Below are 20,944 nucleotides of genomic sequence, written 5' to 3'. Positions count from 1 at the left end.
CAATTTGACTATCAGGAACTGGACTGCGGGTGCTCCTTCCAGCACTTGCAGGGGGCGTGCAAATGGTGGAAGGCGCAAGCTCTTCCCGTCCAGTGTTGGGAAGGTCAGGCATCGCAACCGACACAATTGGACTCTCCTTGGGGATTTGTGATTTAGAAGAACGCACAGTTCTTTGCTGTGCTTTTGCCAGCTTAAGTCTTTTCATTTTTCTAGCGAGAGGATGAGTGCTTCCATCCTCATGTGAATCTGAACCACTAGCCATGAACATAGGCCAGGGCCTCAGCCGTTCCTTGCCACTCCGTGTCGTAAATGGCATATTGGCAAGTTTACGCTTCTCATCAGATGCTTTCAATTTTGATTTTTGGGTCATTTTACTGAACTTTTGTTTTTTGGATTTTACATGCTCTCTACTATGACATTGGGCATCGGCCTTGGCAGACGACGTTGATGGCATTTCATCGTCTCTGCCATGACTAGTGGCAGCAGCTTCAGCACAAGGTGGAAGTGGATCTTGATCTTTCCCGATTTTAACCTCCACATTTTTGTTCTCCATTTTTTAATGTGTGGAATTATATGCCAGTATCAATAGCAATGGCCTACTACTATATATACTGCGCACAACTGAAATGCACCACAGGTATGGATGGATAGTATACTTGACGACACAGAGGTAGGTAGAGCAGTGGCCTTCCGTACCGTACTGCTATATATACTGGTGGTCACTGTCAGCAAACTGCAAAACTAAAATGCACCACAGGTATAGAATCTAGATGGATAGTATACTTGACGACACAGAGGTAGGTAGAGCAGTGGCCTTCCGTACCGTACTGCTATATATACTGGTGGTCACTGTCAGCAAACTGAAACACTAAAATGCACCACAGGTATAGAATCTAGATGGATAGTATACTTGACGACACAGGGGTAGGTAGAGCAGTGGCCTTCCGTACCGTACTGCTATATATACTGGTGGTCACTGTCAGCAAACTGCAAAACTAAAATGCACCACAGGTATAGAATCTAGATGGATAGTATACTTGATGACACAGAGGTAGGTAGAGCAGTGGCCTTCCGTACCGTACTGCTATATATACTGGTGGTCACTGTCAGCAAACTGCAAAACTAAAATGTACCACAGGTATAGAATCTAGATGGATAGTATACTTGACGACACAGAGGTAGGTAGAGCAGTGGCCTTCCGTACCGTACTGCTATATATACTGGTGGTCACTGTCAGCAAAACTCTGCACTGTACTCCTCCTATATAATACTGCTGGTCCCCAGTCCCCACAATAAAGCAGTGTGAGCACAGATATATGCAGCACACTGAGCACAGATGTGGAGCGTTTTTCAGGCAGACAACGTATAATACTGGTGGTCACTGGTCAGCAAAACTCTGCACTGTACTCCTCCTATATAATACTGCTGGTCCCCAGTCCCCACAATAAAGCAGTGTGAGCACAGATATATGCAGCACACTGAGCACAGATATGGAGCGTTTTTCAGGCAGACAACATATAATACTGGTGGTCACTGGTCAGCAAAACTCTGCACTGTACTCCTCCTATATAATACTGCTGGTCCCCAGTCCCCACAATAAAACAGTGTGAGCACAGCTATATGCAGCACACTGAGCACAGATATGGAGCGTTTTTCAGGCAGAGAACGGATAAAACTGGTGGTCACTGATCAGCAAAACTCTGCACTGTACTCCTCCTATATAATACAGCTGCTCCCCAGTCCCCACAATTAAGCAATAAGCACAAATATTTGCATCAACATTAATAAACGGAGAGGACGCCAGCCACGTCCTCTCCCTAACATTTCCAATGCACGAGTCAAAATGGCGGCGACGCGCGGCTGCTTATATAGAATCCGAATCTCGCGAGAATCCGACAGCGGGATGATGACATTCGGGCGCGCTCGGGTTAACCGAGCCATACGGGAGAATCCGAGTATGCCTCGGACCCGTGTAAAATGGGTGAAGTTCGGGGGGGTTCGGTTTCCGAGGAACCGAACCCGCTCATCACTAATTTATTTATGACGCACAACCCTAATCTACCATTTTCTTATGGGAATAGAGATTGCATCCCATATGCTATGCATGCAATGTACTAACAGCAAATGCAGTCAAAACTAAGAAAACTTACTTTTTTTAGGTTTGACCAAACTCCCCATATGTATCAAGCTCCAGAAAGTTAAACTTTCTGGAGCTTGTACCCGACAGGCAATGACACCTGTAGATGGCATTGCTTTTAGAAGCTTCTACCTGCATAAATCCCCAAGAGTGATCCAACAGCTGCATATATGCGCAACAGGACTCCATGGTCATAAACTCAGAAGTCCTCATATTGCAATGGACAGCTCTTACCGGAAGAACTGTCCTTTACATAAATAATCGCTCCCATGTGTGCAGTAAGTGGCGGAATGTATCGCATTCAAAATACGATGCTTGATGCATTCCTCCTTATGAATTTTAAAGTTGACAGAAGGAATTGTGTAACGGTTAGCAGTACTGCCTCACAGTACTGAGGTCATGGGTTCGATTCCCACCATGACCCTAAATGTGTGGAGTTTGTATATCTCCCCGTGCTTGCGTGGGTTTCCTACGGCGGGTACCCTTTGGTAGGTTAATTACCTCCTGACAAAAATGAACCCTGGTGTATATGTGTGTTTGGACAAAGTGGTTTTTATCTGCCGGCAAAATTCCAAGTTTCTATGTAATAGCAGCAACTGCCTTTATTGTAATTGTGGACTGTAGTAGCCATTGTGCTGTATTCTTAAAAGCTTTACAGAAAAGAACACTCCCAGCACACTACAAATGTAAAGAAGGCAATATTGAGCAGCTTCGGTTACACATCAAGCACGTATGTAGGATCTGCTACTGACAAATAACCAGTCTTCTCCAGCATCACATACATTAGCTCCCATAGAGGAACTGCCACCAGTTGTCATTATTACTTTACTGCATTATGTATTGTATTTGGCCAAAAAAAAAAAAATGCTGATAATCTTCTATGCTGCAAAACATGAAGCCTGAGGTATCAATGAAACTTGCCCTGAACAAAGCATGAAGCAATCTTGACATGGAAGGAGAGTCTAATTGTCAATGTAGATAGCTCACCCATGGGCACATTTTTACAATAGCTCCCAGCTCTTTCTGGAAACCCGCCAAGTGGGTATTGATGCCTGAACACAGATGAATAGAAAGGGCATAGATACCCACCTGGCTAGTTTTGGGTAAGAAAAGGTAGAGTGCAATGCGGTTGACGTGAAGGTGAGTAGATGAGAAAGTAATTTTTTATTCTGTATGCAATGGCTAACGAGACATTTGTGCAAATTGTATGGTGTTTAAATAAGCCCTATTATGTCTTATTTTATTTTTACAAAGTATATAGCAAATCATAGCAGCCAATCACACAACAGCATTGGTAGGTACTACTTATAGTAAGTTAGGTTCATCTGATTTATTGCATTTGCACTAATTGTACTATGATATTGAATCCTGGTGCAATAGTGTGGTCATTATAGGTTATAAAGCCTTTATGAAACTTGACAACAGTCACTATTTTATTGTGGACACAATCACTAATAAACAATGTTACAAACAACACCTGAAGGAGGTCAGGCAAGTTCATTAAATTATTTAGTTGTAGGCTTTACCTCAGAAACTGATAACAAGTGCATAGTATAACGCTGATTTGTAGAAACAAACAAAAACTATACGTTCCCTAAGCTACAACAAACAAAAGAGGCATTTAAACAAAGTGGTAGCTATCATATAGCACAGGGACAGTGTTGTGGCATGTTAAACAATGACTTGAAACAGACTGTACTTCTGCATAATAAATGAATAGGTTTAAGCATTTGACATAAATGTAAAATTAAGGACAGTACATACTGGCAGAGATGTGTGCTGAGCGATCTATCACAGACCGCTCAGCACACATCTTTCCCCGCGCTCAGCACAGCGCGATGTGTGCTGAGCGAGGGGGGGGGGGGTGATGGGGGCGGCTTCCTACAAGCAGGCCAATCCAGCACCGGCGATAGCGACGTGCAGGGCCACACATCGCTATCGCTGGGGGGCATACACACGAGAGATCCGTGCTTAAAATCTAAAGGGGGGAACTCACGGTGCGATATTTTAAGCAATCTGACGAGATTGCTTAGAATTTGAGCATTGTCGCTCCGTGTGTACCCCCTACAGCGATAGCGATGCGCAGCCCCGCGCATCGCTATCGCTGGTGCTGGATTGGACTGCCGTGCAGGCCAATCTAGTGGGTTGCTCACTTCATCCGCTGGGTGAAATGAGCCCCCCCCCCCCCCCCCGTCTTCCCCCGCACTCTCAGCACAGATCGCGCTGTGCTGAGCGGCGGGAGAGATGTGTGCTGAGCGGTTCGCTCAGCACACATCTCTCCCACAACGGCCCGTCTATATGGACCTTAAGCAATCTAGTCAGATTGCTTAGATTTTGAGAACGGATCTCTCCGTGTGTACCCCCCATTACATTCTAGAGAGTCTATTTACTAAGCCTTGGATGGAGATAAAAGTCACAGCCAATCAGCTCATAACTGCCATTTTTCAAACCCAGCCTGTAACATGTCAGTTATGAGCTAATTGGCTGATACTTTATCTCTGTCTACTTTATCTGTCTCCAAGGCTTAGTACACAGACCCCCAAATAACAAAAAACAAAAATGTTAAATATATGTACAAATGTTTTACTTAACATTATTCACTGTAAAAGAAAACGGTATTTAAATAACTTTTGTAGCTAGTATATGCTGTTAATTCTAAAAACATAATAATTTCATATAACAAAAGAATACCCAAATGCTATTATTATTAATTTTCTCTTACGTCCTAGAGGATGCTGGGGTCCACATTAGTACCATGGGGTATAGATGGGTCCCTTGTGAGCCATGGACACTTTAAGAGTTTAATAGTGTGGGCTGGCTCCTCCCACTGTGCCCCTCCTACCAGACTCAGTTTAAAAAATGTGCCCGGTGGAGCCGGTCACAGCTAGGGGAGCTCCTAGGAATTCTCTTAGTTTTGTTGTTTTTTTAAAGAGTTTAGGCACAGGGAGGCTGCTGGCAACAGTCTCCCTGCTTCGTGGGACTTAGGGGGGAGTAGTGTCCAACCCTAGAGGTTAATGGCCACTATCTCAGTGCTGACAGGACACTGAGCTCCTCAGGGTGATGATCGCAAGCCCCCGAGGCGACTGCTCACTCCCGCAGCACTGCCACCACCCCCTAACAGAGCCAGAATAAGTCGAGTGGTGAGTAAGACACCGGTGACCTGACAAGCGGGAAGCCGGTGAGAATGGCAGCATTAGGGTGGGAGCGCAGCGCTCACGCTGCGCTCCGGAGGGCTCATAGGCACATTGTGCGGCGCTGTGAGGGGCGCCCTGGGCTAGCGCAATACCCTACAAACTGGTCACTCGAGCTATCAGGGACTCTGTCTACTGCCAGCAATGTATTACCTCAGGCTAGTATAATCTTCTAAAGTGCATGAAGACGCGCCATTACAAGGGGGCGGAGCTTCTCAGAGCGGATCCAGCACTCACCAGCGCCATTTTCTCCCTGCAGTTCCACAGACAGAGACGCTGACAGGGAGTGCTGCCCTCCACATAACCCCAGCTATCCTGTGTGGTACCAGGGGGTTATAGAAGGGGGGGGGAGAAGGTTTTTTTTAATCACATAACAACTGTGTAGTCTATTTAGGTTACTCAGTCAGCGCCAGGCTTTTATTCTAAAACTGCCTACTGGGGCGCGGTGTGGGCTGGCTCCTTAACTCTGTGTCTCTCTGAAGGTACTTGGGGGAAACTGTGTCTGACATTTTCCTCTCTGTGTGTGTGTGTGTGTGTGTGTGTGTGTGTGTGTGTGTGTTAGTGTGTGTATATACATATATCTCTCATTGCCATTTCCAGGGATTCTGTATCTTGTGCTGCAGAGTGTGTATCTTCTCCAGAGGAATCCATTCCATGTACTCAGGAATGTAATATAATGTCTCAGCCTGCTGGATCCGAACCATTGTGGGTGGTTTCAATTAAGGGAATGATATCCCAGATTTCATCTAGGATAACTCATAATGGGACTGAAACACAGGTTTTGAGGAAATCTGTAGAGGTTTTGTTGTGTTCTGTTCCCAATGCCTCCTTAAGATCCCCTGCTATATGCCCACAAAAATGTGCTCTTGCCCAGATAATGCAAGTCAACACTGATTACGATCCTGACATGGGAGACGGTGATGGGGATATACGGGGGGCGCGGGGGGGGGGTGAGGCATCCTTGCTAAGGGGGTGCAGCTCATGATTGAGGCCATTAGGGACGTTCTACACATTGCTGACAAAGCAAAGGTTGTCTAAAAAGGTGGTTTTAGCTGTCCCTGGGTCTACCGCTTTGAAAGAGCCAGCAGACTGCAAGATTGAGACTAGGCTCAAATCCATGTACACTGCTTCAGGCGTGGCGCTAAGGCCCACTATCGCTTGTGCATAGATTTCTAAAGCTATAGTAAGTGGTCAGGCACATTACTAGAGGATAGATTACATACATTATGGATAGAAGTGACATTGAAATGTTTTTACGTCACGTACAGGATTCTGCAGGTTTCATGGTGGGACTCTGGCTGCACCAGTGGTCTGCGGACGCGGAATCTAAGAAGAGTGTGGAGAACCTACACTTCACAGGTTAGGCTCTATTTGGGGAAGCGTTAGATGCGTGGATCTCCACGGCAACTGATGGTAAATCAATCTTTCTTCCCTCTGCTGCACCACAGACTAAGAAATCATATTCTATGTCTGTGATGCAGTCCTTTCGGTCCGCTAAAGCAAAAAAGTCCAAATCCCCACTCCCTTTCTTTAGAGGTGGCCGGGGGAAATCCCGAAAACCTACACCCGCAGGTTACCAGGAGCAGCCTGGAGAATCGGGCTTGCCAGCTTTGCCGACAGAAAGTGCTATCCTACAGGAAGCCATTCAAAAATGGCTTAGGTCAAATGTCATTGTTCCGGTTCCACCTCACCTACACCACAAGGGTTATTACTCAAACCTGTTTGTGGTACGGATGGTTCGGTAAAACCAATATTAAACCTAAAGTCATTGAACCCCTACTTGAGGGAATTCAAATTCAAGATGGAGTCTCTGAGAGTGGTGATCTTGAGGAAGGGGAATTCCTGGTATCCCTGGATATCAAGGATGCGTACCTTCACATCCCGATCTGGCCGCCTCACCAGGCTTATCTCATAGTTGCGCCACTGGACTGTCACTATCAATTCCAGGCGCTGCCATTTGGCTTCTCCACGGCACCAAGGGTGTTCACCAAGGTGATTGCGGAGATGATGCTACTCCTCTGCACGCAGAGTGTGAAAATAATTCCTTATCTGGATGACCTACTGATAAAAGCGTCTTCCAGGGAGAAGCTGTTACAGAGCATTGCTCTCACGACTCAACTACTCCAGGATCATGGATGGATCCTGAACCTTCCAAAGTCGCATTTAGAGCCGACAAGGAGACTGTCCTTCCTGGGGATGATCTTTGACATGGAAGTACAGAGGGTGTTTCTGCAGGAGGAGAAAGCATTGGTGATACAAACAATGGTCCGGGATGTCCTGAGCCAGCCCGGGTATCAGTACATCAGTGCATTCGCCTTCTGGGGAAGATGGTTGCCTCCTATGAGGCTCTACAGTACGAAAGATTCCATGCACAGTCTTTCCAACTGGATCTCCTGGACAAATGGTTGGGATCTCATCTTCACATGCACCAGAGAATACGTCTGTAACCGAAAGCCAGAATATCACTTCTCTGGTGGCTGCAAACTTCTCACCTACTAGAGGGCTGCAGGTTCGGGATTCAGAATTGGATCCTCCTAACCACGGATGCAAGTCTCAGAGGTTGGGGAGCAGTCACCCAGGGGGAAAACTTCCAAGGAAGGTGGTCAAGTCTGGAATCCATCCTTCCGATAAACATTCTGGAACTAAGGGTCGTGTACAACGGTCTTCTACAAGTGGCATATCTTCTTAAAGATCAAGCCATTCAAGTTCAGTCGGACAATGTAATGACAGTGGCCTACATAAACCGACAGGGCAGAATGAAGAGCAGAGCTGCAATGTCAGAGGTAACAAGAATCATACTCTAGGCGGAAAAGCACGTGGTGGCGCTGTCAGCAATCTTCATTCCGGGAATGGACAACTGGGAAGCAGACTTCCTCAGCAGACACGATCTCTATCTGGGAGAGTGGGGCCTCTACCCAGAAGTGTTCGCAGAGGTGACAAGTCTTTGGGGCGTACCTCAAATAGACATGATGATCTCATGCCTCAACAAGAAGCTTCGGAGGTATTGTTCCAGGTTGAGGGATCCACAGGCAGTGGCGGTGGAGACCCTAGTAACTCCGTGGGTGTTCAATTTAGTGTATGTGTTCCCTCCACTTCCACTCATCCCAAGGATTCTCAAGCTAATAAATAGAACAAGAGTTCAGGCGATCCTCATTGCTCCACACTGGCCAAGAAGAGCTTGGTACACGGATCTTCTAGAGTTACTGCTGGAAGATCCGAGGCCTCTTCCTCTTCGAGAAGACCTTCTGCAACAGGGGCCATTTGCTTATCAAGACTTACCGCGGCTATGTTTGAAGGCATGGAGGTTGAACGGCAGATCTTAGCTCGGAAGGGCATTCTGAACAAAGTTATTCCTACCCTGATACAGGCTAGAAAGGGAGTTACGTCCAAACATTACCATCGGATTTGGAAAAAGTACGTGTCTTGGTGCGAATCCAAGAAGTTTCCTACGGTGGAGTTTCAACTTGGACGGTTTCTCCTCTTCCTGCAAGCAGGCGTGGATGTGGGCCTGCGCCTGGGCTCCATAAAAATCAAGATTTCGGCCATTTTGTTCCAGAAACAATTGGCTGCCCTCCCTGAGGTTCAGACTTTCTTGAAATGGGTGCTGCACATCCAACCTCCCTTTGTACCTCCAACGGCACCTTAACGTGGTACTGCAGTTCCTACAATCGGATTGGTTCGAGCCTTTGCAGGAGGTTGAGGTCAAGTTTCTTACTTGGAAGACTGTCACACTGTTGGCATTGGCATCTGCTAGATGTGTGTCAGAATTGGGGGCATTATCCTACAAGAGCCCCTACTTGATTTTTCATGAAGATATAGCTGAGCTCAGGACGCGTCAGGAATTTCTTCCGAAGGTTGTTTCGGCTTTTCATATCAACCACCCTATTGTGGTGCCAGTCGCTACTGACTCCTCAATCACTTCAAAATCTTTGGATGTTGTGAGGGCTTTGAAGATTTATGTGAAGAGAACTTCTCTTCACAGAAAATCGGATGCTCTGTTTGTCCTGTATAATCCCAACAAGGTTGGGTGGCCTGCTCCTAAGCAGATGATTTCTCGCTGGATCAGGTTTACTATCCAGCATGCTTATTCTACGGCAGGCTTGCCGTGTCCTAAATCCGTTAAGGCCCACTCTACTTGTAAAGTGGGTTCTTCCTGGGCGGCTGCCCGGGGTGTCTCGGCTTTACAGCTTTGCCGAGAAGCAACTTGGTCAGGGTAGAACACGTTTGCTAAGTTCTACAAGTTCGATACTTTGGCCTCTAAGGACCTACGGTTTGGTCAATCGGTTCTGCAGGAGCCTCTGCGCTCTCCCTCCCCTACTGGAAGCTTTGTCACATCCCCATGGCACTAATGTGGACCCCAGCATCCTCTAGGACGTAAGGGAAAATAGGATTTTAATTACCTACCGGTAAATCCTTTTCTCGTAGTCCGTAGAGGATGCTGGGCGCCCGTCCAGCGCTTTGTTCTCATGCAGTTGTTACTTTGTTCGGTACTACCTCGTTCCTTGGTTAAGTACTGCATTGTTACTTGGTTAAGTACTGTTGTTTAGCTGTTGCTGACTTGTTCAAGCTGGTTAGCTTGGTTTGCCTTGTTATGTGTGAGCTGGTGTGAATCTCACCACTATCTGTGTATTTCCTTCTCTCGAAGTATGTCCGTCTCCTTGGGCACAGTTTCCAGACTGAGTCTGGTAGGAGGGGCATAGAGGGAGGAGCCAGCCCACACTATTAAACTCTTAATGTGCCCATGGCTTCCAAGGGATCCATCTATACCCCATGGTACTAATGTGGACCCCAGCATCCTCTACGGACTATGAGAAAAGGATTTACCAGTAGGTAATTAAAATCCTATTATTTGTTGAGCTCCATCCACAACAAATAGCTCTCTGTTTGATGCTTACTGTTTTGCATTGCATTGTATTGCACTGTATGTATTTTAGGCATGTGTAACTCATATATTGTATATTAACTTACAAAAGAATGTATATGGAAGGTCACAGTCCATTTCAAATTAAGTAAAAAGTGGATTATTAAACAGTTAATTCTGATGGCATTCACGTGTAACATAACTGAACTAATTTATCTATCTTTTACAAAAAAACATTGGGCCTAATTCAGAGTTGATCGCAGCAGCAAATTTGTTAGCAGTTGGGCAAAACTATGGGTGGTCATTACGAATTGATCGCTAGCTGCATTCGTTCGCTGTGCAGCGATGTGGCAAAAAAAGGCACTTCTGCGCATGTGTATGCGGCGCAATGCGCATGCGCGACGTACTATTACAATGACCGATGTAGTTTCACACAGGCTCTATTGAAGCTTTTCAGTCGCACTGCTGGCCGCAGAGTGATTGACATGAAGTGGGAGTTTATGGGTGTCAACTGACTGTTTTCAGGGAGTGTTCGGAAAAATGCAGGCGTGCCAAGAAAAACGCAGGCGTGGTTGGGCGAATGCAGGGTGTATTTGTGACGTCAAAACAGGAACTGAACAGTCTGAAGTGATCGCAAGCCCTGAGTAGGTTTCGAGCTACTCAGAAACTGCACAAAAAAACGTTGTAGTCGCTCTGCGATCCTTTGATTCGCACTTCTGCTAAGCTAAAATATACTCCCAGTGGGCGGCGGCATAGCGTTTGCACGGCTGCTAAAAACTGGCAGCGAGTGATCAACTCGGAATGACCCCCCCATGTGCACTGCAGGGAAGGCAAATATAACATGTGCAGAGAGAGTTAGATTTGGGTGGGGTGTGTTCAAACTGAATTCTAAATTGCAGTGTAAAAATAAAGAAGCCAGTATATTTAAACTGCACAGAAACAAAATAATCCACCCAAATCTAACTCTCTCTGCAAATGTTATAGCTGCCACACCTGCAGTGCACATGGGGGGTAATTCAAAGTTGGTTGCAGCAGCAAATTTGTTAGCAGTTGGGCAAAACCATGGGGTAATTCCAAGTTAATCACAGCAGGAATTTTGTTAGCAGTTGGGCAAAACCATGGGGGTAATTCCAAGTTGATCGCAGCAGGAAATTTTTTAGCAGTTGGGCAAAACCATGTGCACTGCAGGGGGGGCAGATATAACATTTGCAGAGAGAGTTAGATTTGGGTGGGTTATTTTGTTTCTGTGCAGGGTAAATACTGGCTGTTTTATTTTTTACACTGCAATTTAGATTGCAGATTGAACTCACCACACCCAAATCTCTCTCTCTCTGCACATGTTATATCTGCCCCCCCTGCAGTGCACATGGTTTTGCCCAACTGCTAAAAAATTTCCTGCTGCGATCAACTTGGAATTACCCCCCATGTGCACTGCAGGGGAGGCAGATTTAACATGTGCAGAGAGAGTTAGATTTGGGTGGGGTGTGTTCAATCTGCAATCTAATTTGCAGTGTAAAAATAAAGCAGCCAGTATTTAACCTGCACAGAAACAAAATAACCCACCCAAATCTAACTCTTTCTGCACATGTTATATCTGGCTCCCCTGCAGTGCACATGGTTTTGCCCAACTGCTAACAAAATTCCTGCTGCGATCAACTTGGAATTACCCCCCATGTGCACTGCAGGTGGGGCAGATATAACGTGCAGAGAGAGTTAGATTTGGGTGGGGTGGGTTCAAACTGAAATCTAAATTTGCAGTGTAAAAATAAAGCAGCCAGTATTTACCCTGCACAGAAACACTATAACCCACCCAAATCTAACTCTCTCTGCACATGTTATATCTGCCTCCCCTGCAGTGCACATGGTTTTGCCCAACTGCTAACAAAAATCCTGCTGCGATCAACTCAGAATTACCCCCTTGGTTTTGCCTAACTGCTAACAAATTTGCTGCTGCGATCAACTTTGAATTACCCCCATGGTTTTACCCATCTGCTAACAAAATTGTTGCTACGATCAGGTTTGAATTACCCCCATTGTCAGGACTATCACATGAATAGAAAAACAAAAACAACGGCAGGACTAGCATATGAAATGAAACAGAAATGTAACGGAAATGCTTCAAACAAAAACATTGGCAGGCCTATCATGTGACTTGAACTGAATCCTTTACGCGTGCCCAAGGAAATGCAGAATCTAGATTGTCGCATGAGCCTCCAGTATATAACTAGGCAGTGTGGCATTTATGAAAACTGGAAAATCATTTTGTAACCTATAGCAACCAGATTAGAACTTTGTTTTAAGTTAGTAAAGTCACATTCCTACTATTTAGTTATTTGTTTTGTGTTAGAATTAGCAGAATAAAAAAAATGCTACAAAAGTTTTTGAGAAAAATCTCTCACTATTTTAAACATTCAGTACAATCATAAACATTGATAAAAGCTGCAATCCGTAATGATTTTGTTTTGTGTAATGTGTAAACCATTGTCTTGATTGGTGCATAAACATGTGTTTGTTTTTGCACAGCCTCATTGTGGACAATAATTCGTCTTACATCTGCCTATTAGCTAGAACTACTTACCTAAACACAGCAAGCATCAGGGACCAAAGTACTAGAGGCCTTCGCAGTTCAAACCCTTTCCTTTCTTTCATCACACGTTGGCCGCCAAATATCAGTGCGGCATATAACAGTGAGAAGAAGAAGGACTTGCTCCTGTAAATCAGACAAAGAACATTAATAAGAACAGACCAGTCCTCTTACTTACTACTTGTTTTTGTTTGTGTATGATATACAGGCTAATTCAGCTATTAACGCAGCACAGCAGTTGTATGAAATGATGCAAAAGCCACAGGAGGTGTCTTAAGTAACATGACGCCCACTGCAGGCTTCTGTGATTCGCTGCTGTGTCTGAGCATGAAGCATCGGATCATCTACTTGAACACCAAACATCTGAGTAACCTGGTTACTCAGGATGTCCGGTGAAATCACACTGCCGGAGCCAGTGAAGTTGCTTTCAACGATGCGTCTACTGGTTCTGGCATGCCCAAAAAACTGGGCCAACATGCCCACATTTTCTGGAACACGGCCTGCTGCCACCACCATCAAATGCCAGCAGCATGACTTTTGGGACACTCTAAGTGACATTGGAGACCCAGATGTGCATGTGTGAGTCCTGTGGATGTGTAGTTCTAAAAACATTGATGTTTTAAAAAAAATATTAAAATAGCATCCACCTCTGTGTCAGCACCAAAATATACAATTCAGAGGCCAGCTACTCCTGTTTTACAGCCAGTTTATCTATTTTATTGGGTCTTATTTCCACCATAGTTTTAGGCAGTGACTACATGACATGGATTTTAGCCAGCAAGGTTTCTTATAACCCATTCACACTACCGCATATTGCCCACGGGTCGCGACTCAGTGTGGAAGGTCTCCCCCAAAAAAACTTCTGCACCTAGTGCCAGGGAATTTAATCCGGGTATCTTGCAAGCTTGGACACAGGAAGCACCTTGGTCAAGGAACAGTGTGAACAGGTAACCTAAATCAGCTGACGCAGGTCCTGTTTACAGCATAGGGAGAGCCAGATGATGTCATCTCCAAGCGCTGACAGAACAGTTCCACTGCACCTGTGAGCAGTATAAATGGAACCGATAAGGGAATAACCTAGGTCTGAGCTGCAGTGTGAACCAGGTCTGTCCCGAGTCTGATTCGGATTGGAACTGTGTTCCAAATCCCAGATCAGGCCTGGCATTTTGGAGTGAAAGGGGTATTACTCAGTAATATCTTTATGTTTTGGACCAATTCTTTGGCTAATGGGGCAGTTCTTGCAGGAATAGGTCTATATTTGTAAATCTAGATATTATTGCCCTGTTCAGATGGATATATCATTGCAGCATTACATATTGCCTGTAAAAACTGATGCTTCGTTAGAAAATGCATTGTATTAATAAAAGGAGAAATAAGTTGTTCTTAGAGAGTTTTTGTTCAATACCCTGTTAGTCAGTAGGGTGTGTTCATGATTTCACATGCCTACTTGATAAACCAGTGGGAAAGGATTGTGGGTGTGTGTCTGTTCATATGGGCTGTGTACAACTGGATCTAAAAGAAACGCCTGTGAGAGAAAGTATTTGACACAATGATTCCATTCATTTGCATTCTCTGTGTGAGGATGGCAATGGCTGAAGGCCCACAGAAAAATATTTTAGAATGTATAAGCATTCTAAAATATTTGTGTTCGAGTAGGAATTCATATTACAGAGAAAGGTCTGGATATATGCTTTTCAATATACACTGCTCAAAAAAATAAAGGGAACACTAAAATAACACATCCTAGATCTGAATGAATGAAATATTCTTATTAAATACTTTGTTCTTCACATAGTTGAATGTGCTGACAACAAAATCACACAAAAATTATCAATGGAAATCAAATTTATTAACCCATGGAGGTCTGGATTTGGAGTCACCCTCAAAATTAAAGTGGAAAAACACACTACAGGCTGATCCAACTTTGATGTAATGTCCTTAAAACAAGTCAAAATGAGGCTCAGTAGTGTGTGGCCTCCACGTGCCTGTATGACCTCCCTACAATGCCTGGGCATGCTCCTGATGAGGTGGCGGATGGTCTCCTGAGGGATCTCCTCCCAGACCTGGACTAAAGCATCCGCCAACTCCTGGACAGTCTGTGGTGCAACGTGGCGTTGGTGGATGGAGCGAGACATGATGTCCCAGATGTGCTCAATTGGATTCAGGTCTGGGGAACGGGCGGGCCAGTCCATAGCATCAATGCCTTCATCTTGCAGGAACTGCTGACACATTCCAGCCACATGAGGTCTAGCATTGTCTTGCATTAAGAGGAACCCAGGGCCAACCGCACCAGCATATGGTCTCACAAGGGGTCTGAGGATCTCATCTCGGTACCTAATGGCAGTCAGGCTACCTCTGGTGAGCACATGGAGGGCTGTGCGGCCCCCTAAAGAAATGCCACCCCACACCATTACTGACCCACTGCCAAACCGGTCATGCTGGAGGATGTTGCAGGCAGCAGAACGTTCTCCTTGGCGTCTCCAGACTCTGTCACGTCTGTCACATGTGCTCAGTGAGAACCTGCTTTCATCTGTGAAGAGCACAGGGCGCCAGTGGCGAATTTGCCAATCTTGGTGTTCTCTGGCAAATGCCAAACGTCCTGCACGGTGTTGGGCTGTAAGCACAACCCCCACCTGTGGGCGTCGGGCCCTCATACCACCCTCATGGAGTCTGTTTCTGATCGTTTGAGTAGACACATGCACATTTGTAGCTTGCTGGAGGTCATTTTGCTGGGCTCTGGCAGTGCTCCTCCTGTTCCTCCTTGCACAAAGGCGGAGGTAGCGGTCCTGCTGCTGGGTTGTTGCCCTCCTACGGCCTCCTCCACGTCTCCTGATGTACTGGCCTGTCTCCTGGTAGCGCCTCCATGCTCTGGACACTACGCTGACAGACACAGCAAACCTTCTTGCCACAGCTCGCATTGATGTGCCATCCTGGATGAGCTGCACTACCTGAGCCACTTGTGTGGGTTGTAGGGAGGTCATACAGGCACGTGGAGGCCACACACACTACTGAGCCTCATTTTTACTTGTTTTAAGGACATTACATCAAAGTTGGATCAGCCTGTAGTGTGTTTTTCCACTTTAATTTTGAGGGTGACTCCAAATCCAGACATCCATGGGTTAATAAATTTAATTTCCATTGATAATTTTTGTGTGATTTTGTTGTCAGCACATTCAACTATGTAAAGAACAAAGTATTTAATAAGAATATTTCATTCATTCAGATCTAGGATGTGTTATTTTAGTGTTCCCTTTATTTTTTTGAGCAGTATATATACTGTATTTATACTATATATAATACTTCTACATTGTAAATTAAATGAAGATTTTTTGTACTTTTTCTACAAAACTTTATTTAATTCAGCACTATATAAACATGTGCATCTTGTAAATGCCAATGGCATGTTATGCAAATGAATGGGCGGAGCCAGATTCAGCAGACAAACTCCAGCTGCTGTAGCTAATGGGATGTTTCTCTCAATCGTTTTACTAAAGGAATGAATGTTTTGAGGATTTCACTATCGAAATACAGGTCTTATAAATAACACACTGAAAGTCAAAGATGTCTCTTAAACCTGTTGCAGAGGACATCTGTAAATAGACATGTCTCTCTGTTCATTGTGAAGAAGCCTCCTGAGTTGTATTATACAAGTTCTTCTTAAATTAATGCAATAAACTGAACTTTTCTCTGTCTGCCACCTGGAGTACATGCTTACTCATTGTTAGCATGGTAAGTTAAATAAATCCCAACAATGAAAAATAGAAATTCTATGTCAAAATAGGATCTGGCATTTCATAGTAGAACAGAGAAGGCTGACCTTTGTTCCGGGAAGTTTCTATGGCAGAACTTTCTCTGTTCTGTGGGTGTGTACAGAATGTGTCAAACAAGAATCTCCTTAGTTATGTAATTTTTTAAAGGAATGCAATTTTGTGATAACATATAGAAGAGTGCTGACTACCATGCATCTTAGAAACTTAGTCAATCAGAGAGGAGACCCTAATTTATGACTGACCTCTACTTTTATTTTTTGCAATGGAACTTCAGTAAATCTTTGAACTTTATTATGTTGATAGGCAGCAGAGCCAAGCAGTTCAATTATATGTAATTCCACTATTCATTATTCCATTTGTCTGCAATGCAGGATAAAATTACCCCCTAAGTTCAGTAATGTACAATGCAAAGAAAAAAATATTGCTGGTATAGAAAACAGAATAATTTAAAAGTATAGTTAAAATAAAGTCCAAAGTTCCCAGACCTATGTGTCAACAAGCTAATTATCGGGGATTTATTTTTACATCTGTTCAAACGAGACAAGAAAACGTTGTTAAGTTCACTGGGGCTAATTGAATAGCCCTGGTGGATCAATGAGCCCATAGTAAATTACTGTAGCTAATTAAGTTTCCCCCTAAGCAGAATAGAAGGGTAGGCGGTGCAGGAGATTGCAGTACTGGATTGTAGCAGGAGATGTCCACCAGGAAATCAAACTACAGGGACTCAATGCTATTAAAGATTAGTTTTTATATACTGAAAAACAGTTCAGGGGCCTCGGGAATATGTGTATACGTCATGTGTACAATAAGTTTTCCTGTGCTGCCCTTATGTCAAAGTAACTCAGGTTTGGGACCCACTGGATCCTCTAATAAATCAGTAACCCAAAAGGTGAGTGGATAAACAAAAACAAAGAAAATAAAACCTGCAATATGTTTTTTTTTATACTTTCACTGGCAGAAAACATGTAAGAGTTATTATGAATGATTAAATTGACCATTAAATGGTATACTGTGTACTCAGGGGGTGATTTAGAGGTTGACGTCTTTGTACGCAGCGGCTGTGCTAAATTATGTAAAAGCCACAGGAGGCATCTAAAGTTAAAAGAAGGCATGGATCAAGATCAGTACATGGGACCCCCTGAGTTGGCATAACAAAACTGCTTCAGCATCATTAAACTTTTTTAGAACATGAAAACATGTACCATTGCTTACCTGCTTCGCTCACCACGCTTCAGGTGAGCAAGGCTATTCCCAATAGGAGTCCATGTGGATAGTGTTCTGAGGTAGTTTAGTTATGCTAGCCAAGGGGGTGCCATGTTCTGAACTTGAGGTAGAAGCCACTGCTTTCTTCTTCAGATTGGGTGGCTGCGTTCAAAGATGAAGCATTGGATCCAAATGTGTGAACATCGGGTCGACACTGGACATCTTTGCATACCTCCAAAGTCTCCTGATTTTCGCGGGACAGTCCCGTTTTCTGGGACTGTCCCGCTGTCCCACCCATGGGCCACAGTGTCCCGCAGTGGGGGGGGGGGGGGGCAGTTGGGAGACTCCTGTCACTTGCTGTCCTGCTTAGCAGAGCAGCGGTGAATAGACGCTGCGCCTCAGGAGAGGGGCCATGCCAGTAGCTCATAGAGCACTGGGCATGCCCCCAAAGTGATGAAATGCATGGTGTGGCTCGCAAGCGCAGTACTCCTGTGAAGCCAATCCCCTTTTCTATAAGCCACGTCCGCTTTGTCACATCAGGGTGTCCCAGTCTTCACTCCAACGATGTTGGGGAGTATGTCTTAGTAACCCCTAGGTATGGCCAGACCAGGCAACTGGGGTCATGGAAGCTGCGTCCAAGGATACAGCAACTGGCTGTATCCACACCCAGAAAAATGGGCAGACATGTCCCCATTTTCCTGAACATTCTACGTCCAAGCCCCCAAACAGTTGCAGACTGTCAATCACCTGATGTCTGCATCCACACTGTGTCCAACATCTGATCTGCTCATGCACAGTGTGGCTTCTGTGCATGCGCAGATCACAGAAAAAACACTCAAATGGAGAAAAAATCACTCCAGTGTCCACCTCTGAGTCAGCATCTTGATTATCTCAATACCAATTTAAATACTTTGTAATCATTAATTAATATTAGATCTTAAATTAGACTGTTCCTCCACCCATTAAACTACTGCAAATGATCTTTTAAATATTACTGAACACACCCAGGATTTTCTAGTGTGACATAAAAGACTGTGAATGAAAGTCATCTATCGGTACTATCTGGGGATTAGGCAGCAGTTAGACCGCCCTGATGTAACTGAGCTCAACCTGCTCCAAAACATCACTCCATAACTATAAAAATATGTCAAATATTTAATCTATCTATCTATCTATCTATCTATCTATCTATCTATCTATCTATCTATCTATCTATCTATCTATCTATCTATCTATCATACATGATCATGCTTATACAGCATTCTGTAACAGTCTTTTTTATTCAAAAGTCAATACTTCTACATAAGATGGAAGTATTACCTACAGTATAAATCATTTGTGACAAGATCATGTTGTTTAATAGTATGCAGTTTAATTAAAATAGTTCACTTATTTTTATTATTATTATTATTATTATTTTGGTGATTCTCTGCAAGGTCTGTATTCTACTGACTATCCTTATGGAAGCCCATAAAAGGTTTGAATATTGTATATCTTGTTTTTCCAATGTAACAGGAGAAGTGATGTGTAAATGGATTACAAAGCATAAGCCCAACTAGAAACTCTGAGGAATACTCAGATCATGGGAAATTATTGCTCTAAAGGCCAGTACTCACTGGCTGATGTGAGAGAGATGTGTGCTGAGCGTGCGGGTGGGTGGGGGGGGGGGGGGAGATGGGGGGCGCTCACTTCACCCAGCGGGTGAAGTGAGCGACCCGATAGATTGGCCAATCTGGCAGCAGCGATAGCGATGCGCGGGGCTGCACATCGCTATCGCTGTGAGGGGTACACACGGAGAGATCACTGCTTAAAATCTAAGCAATCTAGTCAGATTGCTTAGATTTTAAGCAGCGATCGCTCCGTGAGTACCCCACTTTACACTCTATCAGTTGTATAATGTTATACAATTTATTGATTGTAAGACTCTAAGAGCAATCATTTTTAAAGACAAAGTTTTATAGCTTTATATGGATATAATTCTAAAGATAGATAGATAGATAGATAGATAGATAGATAGAAAGAAAGATAGATAGATAGATAGATATCCTTTAAGATATAAAATTCTGCATTCTAACAAAGGGTATAAAAGGGTGTGCAGCAGAGCACAGACGGTTTCAATGCTATTATATTTTGTATAAATTGATACATATCTTTACACTATAGCAATATGGCAAGTGATATGAGTTTCCTCTTTTTGTCTCATTCATATTAACAGCTCAAATGTTGCCCATTATAATTATTTATTTGCATACTAGGCAGCAAGCATGAAAACCTGTCAAGGTAAGATATAGCATAAGATTTAGCACAATAGATTTAGCTTAAGATATAGCATAAGATATGGCTTCTCACTTTATAGTGATGATGCAAATCGTATACAATATTGTACATTACATACACATGTTACAATATGCACTAGATAGTGTACTATCTAGCTAAAATTGCGCTGCATGTTCATCCAACATAGAACATCGGATATGACCTGCAGGAGCGCACACCGCACTATATCCCATACAATATAGTGCGTTCACACGGTGCGTTATAGTGCAACATACTGTATTACACTATAGCCAGATAGTGTGCGATATAGCGCAAAAAATTGCACCGTGTGTACCCATATGACCAAATAGATTTTCTCCTCTTTGTTTTGTCACTCACCAATTCTCCTGCATCCATGTAATGGCCTTTTGGTCATAGAATCTTTTCTCAAAGTCGTATTCCTGCAGCTGTATGACTGTAAGGTTGTGCTCCTCCATGTCTGCTGTGCAGCTATAAGCCAGGTGTGCAGCCTTCTGTGCTACCTCTACTGAAGTACAGCATATGTATCAGTAAGAGGAGCCTGCTTAACCAGTGCATCAGTTACACACCCCGCCCCTTACCAGTCTCAGCCAACACCTGCCCCACCTATAGCATGGGGTGTAGACATTCTTAGAGATAAGTAGTAATGTGATACATGCAGCAATGCCAATATAGTTGGTGCAATAGCTGCCACTATGTAGCCTTCTTATACATACACATATACTAGAAAGATTACGACTTAAGTAGGAGCGTTGTGGAGTGTGATGCACCATTCCAGTTTCTACCCAATCTGTTTTAAATAGACGGTATAGATTTTATATATTTTAAATATACTGTATAGATTTTATATATTTTAAATAGACTTAACACTGCAGACTAAATAGATCTGGAAGCCAACCATAA

At 44.0% G+C, this 20,944-nt stretch overlaps 1 protein-coding gene across 1 annotated transcript in view; it reads right to left on the bottom strand.

Annotated features, from left to right (window-relative positions):
- ELOVL3 (ELOVL fatty acid elongase 3) overlaps positions 1-20,560 on the bottom strand; it is a 31,101-nt gene extending 10,541 nt beyond the window's left edge. Inside the window, exons 1-2 of the mRNA XM_063961383.1 lie at positions 20,402-20,560; positions 12,768-12,899 (exon numbers count right to left, since the gene is read on the bottom strand). Coding sequence (XP_063817453.1) covers positions 12,768-12,899; positions 20,402-20,499 — 230 coding nt within the window. The 5' untranslated portion in view covers positions 20,500-20,560. The remainder of the gene's footprint in view (positions 1-12,767; positions 12,900-20,401) is intronic.
- Between the last annotated feature and the right edge of the window lie 384 nt (positions 20,561-20,944).

Source organism: Pseudophryne corroboree, chromosome 3, assembly GCF_028390025.1.
Source record: "Pseudophryne corroboree isolate aPseCor3 chromosome 3, aPseCor3.hap2, whole genome shotgun sequence".
In the NCBI taxonomy this organism is placed as follows: Eukaryota; Metazoa; Chordata; class Amphibia; order Anura; family Myobatrachidae; genus Pseudophryne; species Pseudophryne corroboree.
This window is presented reverse-complemented; position numbering and strand designations above follow the sequence as displayed.